Genomic DNA, 10,000 nt, shown 5'->3' on the forward strand with positions numbered 1-10,000 from the left:
CAGAGACAGACAGACCTCTATCTAACAGACCCAGAGACAGACAGACAGACCTCTATCTAACAGACCCAGAGACAGACAGACCTCTATCTAACAGACCCAGAGACAGACAGACATACCTCTATCTAACAGACCCACAGACAGACAGACAGACAGACCTCTATCTAACAGACCCAGAGACAGACAGACCTCTATCTAACAGACCCAGACAGACAGACAGACAGACAGACCTCTATCTAACAGACCCACAGACAGACAGACCTCTATCTAACACACCCAGAGACAGACAGACCTCTATCTAACAGACCCAGAGACAGACAGACAGACCTCTATCTAACAGACCAGAGACAGACAGGCAGACCTCTGTCTAACAGACCCAGAGACAGACAGACCTCTATCTAACAGACCCAGAGACAGACAGACCTCTATCTAACAGACCCACAGACAGACAGACCTCTATCTAACAGACCCACAGACAGACAGACAGACAGACCTCTATCTAACACACCCAGAGACAGACAGACCTCTATCTAACAGACCCAGAGACAGACAGACAGACCTCTATCTAACAGACCCAGAGACAGACAGACAGACCTCTATCTAACAGACCCACAGACAGACAGACAGACCTCTATCTAACACACCCAGAGACAGACAGACCTCTATCTAACAGACCCAGAGACAGACAGACAGTCCTCTATCTAACAGACCCAGAGACAGACAGACAGACAGACCTCTATCTAACACACCCAGAGACAGACAGACCTCTATCTAACAGACCCACAGACAGACAGAGATACCTCTATCTAACAGACCCACAGACAGACAGACAGACCTCTATCTAACAGACCCAGAGACTGACAGACAGACAGACCAGGCATCTCAAAGGCCCAAGATCGTCTGAACGTTATCTCCTCCTCAGCCTCTCCTCTACGGAAACATGGAACATGTGAGTCTCATGTGAGTATCTATGGCGACTGGTCTCTATGGTGACTGGTATCTATGGTGACTGGTATCTATGGTGACTGGTATCTATGGTGACTGGTATTTATGGTGACTGACTGGTATTGCTGCAGTTATTAAGCCTCTACTAAAAAAGAACGGCCTAGACCCAGACTCCAAATCTCAGTTTTGGTACTACTGCCTTTGACACTGTAGACCACGACATTCTAATAGATAGACTAAAAACCTGGGTAGGGCTTTCGGGCACTGCCCTAAACTGGTTTAGATCCTACCTACAGGACAGAAGCTACTATGTCTCCATTGGCAACTTTGTATCGGACCAACTTAAAATGACATGTGGGGTTCCCCAAGGGTCAATCCTTGGCCCCCTTCTATTCAATCTCTACATGCTTCCATTAGGACACATCATAAAAAAGAACAAAATTGCCACAACTATGCAGATGACACTCAAATCTACATATCCTCTCACCAAACGACTATAGTCCCATTGACAATCTCTGTAATTGCATTGAGCAAATAAACGCCTGGATGACACAAAACTTCCTCCAACTAAACAAGGAGAAAACAGAGATAATTGTATTCGGTGCACCTGACAAAAGATCGAAAGTCAGTGCAAAACTTGATTCTCTCTCTCTTCAATCTAAAAAACAGGTCAGAAACCTTGGTGTAATTCTAGACTCTGATCTAAACTTCAACAGCCACATAAACTCGATAACTAAATCAGCCTACTATCACCTGAAAAACATAACAAGAATGAGAGGTTTCATGTCCAAGCAAGACCTTGAAAAACTCATCCATGCATTTGTTTCGAGTAGACTTGATTATTGTAATGGTCTACTAACAGCCTTATCTAAGGGAGCTGTTCGTAAATTGCAGCTCATCCAAAACGCCGCTGCTAGGGTCCTAACAAAAACAAAGGAAATTTGAACACATTACACCAATACTGAGATCTCTACACTGGCTACCAGTCTCTCAGAGAATTTAATTCAAAGTCCTCCTAATTACATACAAATCACAAAATGTGACGTAATTTAGTCGAGTTGCACAGAACTCGCAAACGGGAAAGGGTTGAAAAAAGCGTTCAAAGTTGTTCAGAGCAAAACATCTGATTTCCTTTTTTTGTCATCAGACGCAACTTGAAGTTTTGAACTACCCACTCGTTATTTTTTCGAGCAGTTTTACGATAGTTAAATACGTGTACTTAATCAGCAAAATAAGCTTATTTTAAACCTGATTTCTCCCGGGAAATCCTCCCTTTGTGGGAGGGGAGAAACTGGTTCCAGGTTTTTTTTCATTGGTCGATCGACTTGGCTACGAGAGGAATCAGGAAGCAGATGGCTTGTTTGTTTACTCCACTAAGACTCGTAAGGTAAGATCTTCTATGTATGTTCATAGCGACTTTGTTAGTTAAGTTAGTTGTTAGTTACTAGTTGAAACCAGTGTGTTCGTGTATTTAGACATTTCTTTATTATTACCCACTAGCAACTAACTGAAACCACATTGTTCAGTCTGCAAGCTGAACTACCTTTGTTTGTTAGCATGCTAGCATTGTTGTAGCTCGGTAGTCTGTCTACGTTGTAAGTACGGTTAGTATGTCTACGTTGTAAAAGTTGTGTGTAAGACTCATGTTCAGTGTGTAATACTGGAATACTGTACCATGTCAAGTGTAATAGATTACAGAAATGTTAAAAGTTTGGATTGGTCTTGGACCAAAATACATATTAGATCTCCTCCCACCCTATATTCCCACAAGGTCCCTAAGGTCTGAGACTAATCAGCTAATCATTCCAAGAGTAAAAACAAAACACGGTGCAGCAGCTTTCAGTCACGCTGCTGCATGCTCCTGGAACAAACTCCCTTAAGAAATCAAACGCAAGGTTGTGTCTGACCCCTCACATCCAGCTCACAGCTTGTTTGCATTACTCCCTTCTGGACAGCGGCCTTGCGATCATTAGAGGACGTCAGCTTACCGTTGACCTCCTGCGCCCCTGCGTCGGTGAACAGCATGCTCATGACCTCCTCGAAGTTGCAGCCCGGCTCCCCGTCCTGGCCCAGGCGCTGCAGCATGCGCCGCAGCACGCCGTCCAGCGTGGCGTGGGTCTCGTCCAGCAGGATGCTGGCCTGCGCCAGGAACCCGTCCAGGTCCCGATGCGCCCGCACCTCCTCCTCGAAGTTCATCAGCTTCACATACTGGAGGGGGGGAGGGGGGGGGAGGGGGAGGGGAGAGAGAGAGAGAGATAAGCTTCATGTACTGGAGGGGGAGGGGGGGAGGAGAGAGACATCAGCACCTCCTCCTCAAAGTTCATCAGCTTCACATACTGGAGGGGGGGGTGGTGGGAGGGGGAGGGAGGGGGGGGGGGGAGACGTCAGGTTCATGTACTGTAGGGGGAGGGGGGGAGGGAGGGGGGAGACATCAGCTTCACGTACTGGAGGGGGGGGGGGGAGGAGGAGGGGGAGGGAGAGGGGCTACCCAGACAGACAGACAGTCAGACAAGCAGACAGGCAGACAGGTAGACAGTCAGGCAGGCAGGCAGGCAGACAGACAGACAGACAGGCAGACAGGCAGACAGACGAGACAGACAGACAGACAGGCAGACATACAGACAGACAGACAGGCAGGCAGACAGACAGACAGGCAGACAGACAGGCAGACAGATAGACAGACAGACAGATAAACAGACAGGCAGGCAGACAGGCAGACAGACTGACAGGACAGACAGACAGGCAGACAGACAGACAGACAGACAGGCAGACAGACAGGCAGACAGACAGACAGGCAGACAGACAGGCAGGCAGACAGACTGACAGGACAGACAGACAGACAGACAGGCAGACAGACAGACAGGCAGACAGGCAGACAGACTCCCCCCCCCCCTCCATCATCAAGTGGACAGTCTTTTATTTATTCTTTTATTCTTCATTCATTGTGTTTGTGTTGTTTGTGTGTGTGAGTGTGTTTGTGTTGTTTGTGTAAAAGCTCCATGACCTCCATGTGTTGAGCTCCTATTCTTAGCAGGCAGGCAGGCTGGGTATTGAGTGCCGGGTTGGAACTACCATTCCCAGAATCAATCGATATTCAATTACAGAGACCTGAACCTCGACCCAGACGCCTGACCGAGTAGCAGAGAGAGTAAAGCATGTCTCACCTTCCTGGACGTGTTGAGCAGCACGCAGCCAGAGTCATCAGAGTCTGTGGAGCAGGAGACACACAGGCAGTCAGACAGGTATGAGGCACACAGGAGGTGAGACAGGTATGAGACACACAGGAGGTGAGACAGGTATGAGGCACACAGGAGGTGAGACAGGTATGAGACACACAGGAGGTGAGACAGGTATGAAACACACAGGAGGTGAGACAGGTATGAGACACACAGGCAGTGAGACAGGTATGAGACACACAGGCGGTGAGACAGGTATGAGACACACAGGCAGTGAGACAGGTATGAGACACACAGGCGGTGAGACAGGTATGAGACACACAGGCGGTGAGACAGGTATGAGACACACAGGAGGTGAGACAGGTATGAGACACACAGGCAGTGAGACAGGGATGAGACACACAGGCAGTGAGACAGGTATGAGACACACAGGCAGTGAGACAGGTATGAAACACAATGGCAGTGAGACTAATACACACTCTATAGACTACTACTAATAATAATAATAACAACTTTTTATTTGTATAGCGCTTTTCCTGCAAACGTTGCAGCTCAAAGTGCTTTAATCATTATATAATCATCATTTAATTACTTAGTCATTTAAAGTCAATATTAAAAAGATGGTTTTTAGTCTTGACTAGAACATATGTGCTGAGGTTGCATCCCTGATGTAAACTGGCAGTGAGACACAATCTGGAGCAGAACATGAGAATGCTGCCTCACTTAATCTCTTCTTTTGTACATGTGGTACATAGAGAAAACCAGCGTCAGAAGACCTGAGAGCTCTATTGGTGTGATGCTAGCAAAAGGTCTTTCAGATATAATACACTCCATACAGATGGAAAGCAAGTCGTCAGCCCTCAGATAAGGTGCAGAGGTTCTGGCTCATGGTGTGTGTGTGTGTGTGGCTCATGTTGTGGTTACATCAGAACTAGGACATCCCTTCCCAGAGCTCCAGCAGCTCCCAGCGTCTCTCTGCTCCAGCAGGGTTACGTAACACAGTAACCAGGGTTTACACTGAGGAGCTTTATTAGTCTAGGAGCTTCCCTCTCCCTCTCTCTCTCCTCTCCTCTCCCTCTCTCTCTCCCCTCCCCTCTCCCTCTCTCCTCCCCTCCCCTCCCCTCCTCTCCTCTCCTCTCCTCTCCTCTCCTCTCCCTCTCCCCTCTCCCCTCCTCTCCTCTCCTCTCCTCTCCTCTCCTCCCTCTCCCCCTCCCCTCCCCTCCCCTCCCTCCTCCTCTCCTCCCCTCTCCTCTCCTCTCCTCTCCTCTCCCTCTCCTCTCCCTCTCCTCTCCTCCTCCTCTCCTCTCTCGCCTCGCTGCAGTCCTGCCACAGTGCTGCCACAGTGCTGCCACAGTGAGGACAGGTATGAAACACACAGGCAGTGAGACAGGTATGAAACACACAGGCAGTGAGACAGGTCTGAAATACACAGGCAGTGAGACGGGTCTGAAATACACTGACAGTGAGACAGGTCTGAAATACACAGGCAGTGAGACAGGTCTGAAATACACAGGCAGTGAGACAGGTATTCAGCTAATCAGTCACTACTTCTCCCTCCTCCTTTCTCTCTATGCCCAGGAGGTCTTCTCCACCTCCTCCTTCTCTCAGCCTCAGGCGGCTGCTAACAAGCCCAATAAGCCTTACAGGAAACCCCGGGAATAACACAGCATCAGTAATCTAGCGTAGGGTAGTGTGTGTGTGTGTGTGTGTGTGTGTGTGTGTGTGTGTGTGTGTGAGTGTGTGTGTGTGTGTGTGTGTGTTGTGTGTGTGTGTGTGTGCGTGTGCCTGCGTCTGTCATGTCCTGTGTGGACGGGAACCCAGAAGAAAATAAACACTATGTTCTATGAAACAAGACAAAATACACTTTCTACACGCGTTCTCTTACTAACCAGCTGCTCCGTTGCTGAATAGATGATCACTAATGATTAGATTTAGATTAGATTACATTTTGTCTCCTTCCTTCTTGCTGGTCTTTGCAGCCTAGAATATGACACACCCACTGATGATGTCATAGACACACCCACTGACAACGTGACTGTTCTACATTTTGGTTCCTGCTTGAGAACTTTTTGAACAGATTGAGTTGTGAAAGAGAGGATGAGACGACATCACAGAGCAGCAGAGGAGCAGGATTCTGGCTAATCAAAGACTCCCTATCAAAGCTCCTGGGTCTGACGGGGTCATATCTACCCTGGAGCCCCTCCCCTGGGTCTGACTGGGTCATATCTACCCTGGAGCCCCTCCCCTGGGTCTGACTGGGTCATATCTACCATGGAGCCCCTCCCCTGGGTCTGACTGGGTCATATCTACCCTGGAGCCCCTCCCCTGGGTCTGACTGGGTCATATCTACCATGGAGCCCCTCCCCTGGGTCTGACTGGGTCATATCTACCATGGGATAATGTGTTTAATATGAAGGGTTAGGGTTAATATGGGTTATGGTTAATATGGGTTAGGGTTAATAGGTTATGGTTAATATGGGTTAGGGTTAATATGAGTTAGGGTTAATATGGGTTAGGGTTAATATGGGTTAGGGTTAATATGGGTTATGGTTAATATGGGTTAGGGTTAATATGGGTTAGGGTTAATATGGGTTATGGTTAATATGGGTTATGGTTAATATGGGTTAGGGTTAATATGGGTTAGGGTTAATATGGGTTATGGTTAATATGGGTTAGGGTTAATATGGGTTAGGGTTAATATGGGTTAGGGTTAATATGGGTTAGGGTTAATATGGTTTATGGTTAATATGGGTTAGGGTTAATATGGGTTAGGGTTAATATGGGATATGGTTAATATGGGTTAGGGTTAATATGGGTTATGGTTAATATGGGTTAGGGTTAATATGGGTTAGGGTTAATATGGGTTAGGGTTAATATGGGTTATGGTTAATATGGGTTAGGGTTAATATGGGTTAGGGTTAATATGGGTTAGGGTTAATATGAGTTAGGGTTAATATGGGTTATGGTTAATATGGGTTATGGTTAATATGGGTTATGGTTAATATGGGTTATGGTTAATATGGGTTAGGGTTAATATGGGTTATGGTTAATATGGGTTAGGGTTAATATGGGTTAGGGCACTCCCAGGTCAGGCAGAGTATGTAGAACACGTGTACCGAGCACGATGACGCTGCTGGATCCTGGATGTGTTTACCTGTGTGCAGGAAGAACAACAGACGGCGCAGGCGCCAGACCAGACTAGATAATCGTGAGTGAAGATATTATCAAAGCGTATGGGTCATCGACAGGCGAGTACGCTTTGATAATATCTTCACTCACAATCATCTAATCTAGTCTGGCGCCTGCGCCGTCTGTTGTTCTTCCTGCACACAGGTAAAAATATCCGGGATCTAGCAGCGTCATCGTGCTCACGCAAAGAAACCCGGCGAAAGTTTTACTTGCTCCGGACAAGTAAAATGGCATTAATGTCGAGCCCTGCCTACCCTGTCCCTACCCTACTCATACCCTACCCTACCCTACCCCTACCCCACACAGCTTGTAATCTCCTTCCTGGTTATCATTTCTATTCGTCCATTCAGACTAAACCTCGACATCTCCAAGGTTCTCGTCTGAAACAGAAACATGTTTTTTTCCTCCTCCTGTCCTTGGTGACTGTCTCTCTCACGGCCGTACGACACAATGACAGCATCCTTCAACTGGCTGGATAGCTTCCGCCTGTGTGTGTGTGTGTGTGTGTGTGTGTGTGTGTGTGCGTGTGCGTGTGCGTGTGCGTGTGAGTGTGTGAGTGTGAGTGCGTGCACGCGCGCGCGCGTGTGTGTGTGTGTGTGTGCGTGCGCGCGCGCGCGAGTGTGTGTGTGGGTGTGTGAGTGTGTGTGTGTGAGTAATTGAGGGCAGAGGTCTTTGAGGAAGAGGGAAATAGCTTGGTTTGGAATTCATGTCATGAGAGCGTCGACCTGGTGGAAACCTCACATGGAACCATGTCGAACATGGAACACTGATATGGAACATGGAACACTGATATGGAACATGGAACACTGATATGGAACATGGAACACTGATATGGAACATGGAACACTGATATGGAACATGGAACACTGATATGGAACATGGAACACTGATATGGAACATGGAACACTGATACGCTGCCTGTGGCTCTGCTAGGAGGAAGGAGAGAGAATATCAGAACTGAACAAAGGATTAATGCTCTACGACATGGCTGTATGGTGAAATGTTAAACATAACAGGACTTGTGTTGCTGACGCTGTACTGCAGCAGGGAATAACTCTGAAGATATTAATATGTTTTTAGAAAATGAAGTTTAGGTGGTGTTGCGTCTAGATGAATGTGTTTTGGAGAGGAGCGTTAGGAGCTGTTGTGTCTGTGTGTGTGTGTGTACGTGTGTGTGTGTGTGTGTGTGTGTGTGTGTGTGTGTACGTGTGTGTGTGTGTGTGTGTGTGTGTGTGTGTACGTGTGTGTGTGTGTGTGTGTGTGTGTGTGTGTGTGTGTGTGTCTGTGTGTGTGTGTCTGGGGGCTGTGAGGCTCTGAGGTGCTTATCTCTCCTACGCTGCTTATAGAGAGAGACAGCATGCATGTGATTAACACACACACACACACACAGGAGGGTTCTATTGTTCTGGAGGGTTCTAGTGTTCTGGAGGGTTCTAGTGTTCTGCGAGGTTCATCATCAAGGTCATTTTAAGATTCTCCTTCTCACCTTTAAGGCTCTCCATCACCTAGCACCCTCATACCTCTCTGAACTCCTTCTTACTCACACTCCCTCCCGTAGTTTCAGATCTCCTCTGCCAACCAACTTGTCATCCCTTCTGCCTGCCTGACTACTATGGGATCTAGAGCCTTCAGCCGTTCTGCTCCCCGCCTCTGGAACTCTCTGTCTCCTAACACTCTGGAACTGTCTGTCTCCTAACACACTGGAACTCTCTGTCTCCTAACACTCTGGAACTCTCTGTCTCCTAACACTCTGGAACTCTCTGCCACCCAACATTCTGGAACTCTCTGCTACCTAACATACACAATATTGACATTCTCACCACTTCCAAATCCAGTCTTAAAACACACCTTTTCACAATGGCTTACTTGGTTTGATCTCCTGTATTTTGTTTGTTGTTATATCTGATTTAGCTGTTTTTATCAAATTTTGCTTTGTTGATTTTAATGTTTTGATATGTGGTTTTAAACTGTCTTGTAAGGTGTCCTTGAGAGCCTTGAAAGGCAGCCATAAATAAAATGCATTATCATTATTATTATTAAGGTTCTAGACAGCGTGAGAAACAGTTTCCCATCATCCTCTCCTTCCTCATACCTACCACAGCCCGAACCTCTCCTCCCCTGTGTGTGTGTGTGTGTGTGTGTGTGTGTGTGTGTGTGTGTGTGTGTGTGTGTGTGTGTCAGAGTGAGTCAGTGTCAGTATGTGGGGAGTCAGACCGGTTCACCTGCCGCCTAACGACTCTCTGCCAGCGCACCTGGGCCTGTTGCCATGGCAACGCTGACCTGCCGACCCCTGAGGTCCAGAGACACCTGCAGCTACACCGCCTCAACACCTGGACATCTGGACCAGACAGACACACAGACGCTGACCCAGGACACAGAGCTGACCCAGACAGACAGACACACAGACGCTGACCCAGGACACAGAGCTGACCCAGACAGACAGACAGACAGACGCTGACCCAGGACACAGAGCTGACCCAGACAGACAGACAGACAGACGCTGACCCAGGACCTGCCACAGAGCTCACCTACCCCCCCTCCCCTCCCCCCTCCCCTCCCCCCCCCACCCAGGACACAGAGCTGACCCAGGACACAGAGCTGACCTCCCCCCCCCCCCCTCTACCTGTCCCCCCCCCCCCTACCTGCTCCAGGGCTGGTCTGGTTGTCGTAGAGATGGATGTCGTCTCCACAGG

At 48.1% G+C, this 10,000-nt stretch overlaps 1 protein-coding gene across 1 annotated transcript in view; it reads right to left on the bottom strand.

The window, feature by feature from the left end:
• Positions 1 to 10,000, bottom strand: part of slc4a11 (solute carrier family 4 member 11) — a gene marked incomplete at both ends in the record, with an annotated part of 81,969 nt that overhangs the window by 34,078 nt on the left and 37,891 nt on the right. Inside the window, 3 exons of the mRNA XM_080536325.1 lie at positions 2,931 to 3,150; positions 4,107 to 4,150; positions 9,950 to 10,000. The exon at positions 9,950 to 10,000 is cut by the window's right edge and continues 66 nt beyond it. Coding sequence (XP_080392451.1) covers positions 2,931 to 3,150; positions 4,107 to 4,150; positions 9,950 to 10,000 — 315 coding nt within the window. The remainder of the gene's footprint in view (positions 1 to 2,930; positions 3,151 to 4,106; positions 4,151 to 9,949) is intronic.

This window comes from Nansenia antarctica (genome assembly GCF_963989245.1).
Source record: "Nansenia antarctica genome assembly, chromosome: 1".
Lineage (NCBI taxonomy): Eukaryota > Metazoa > Chordata > Actinopteri > Argentiniformes > Microstomatidae > Nansenia > Nansenia antarctica.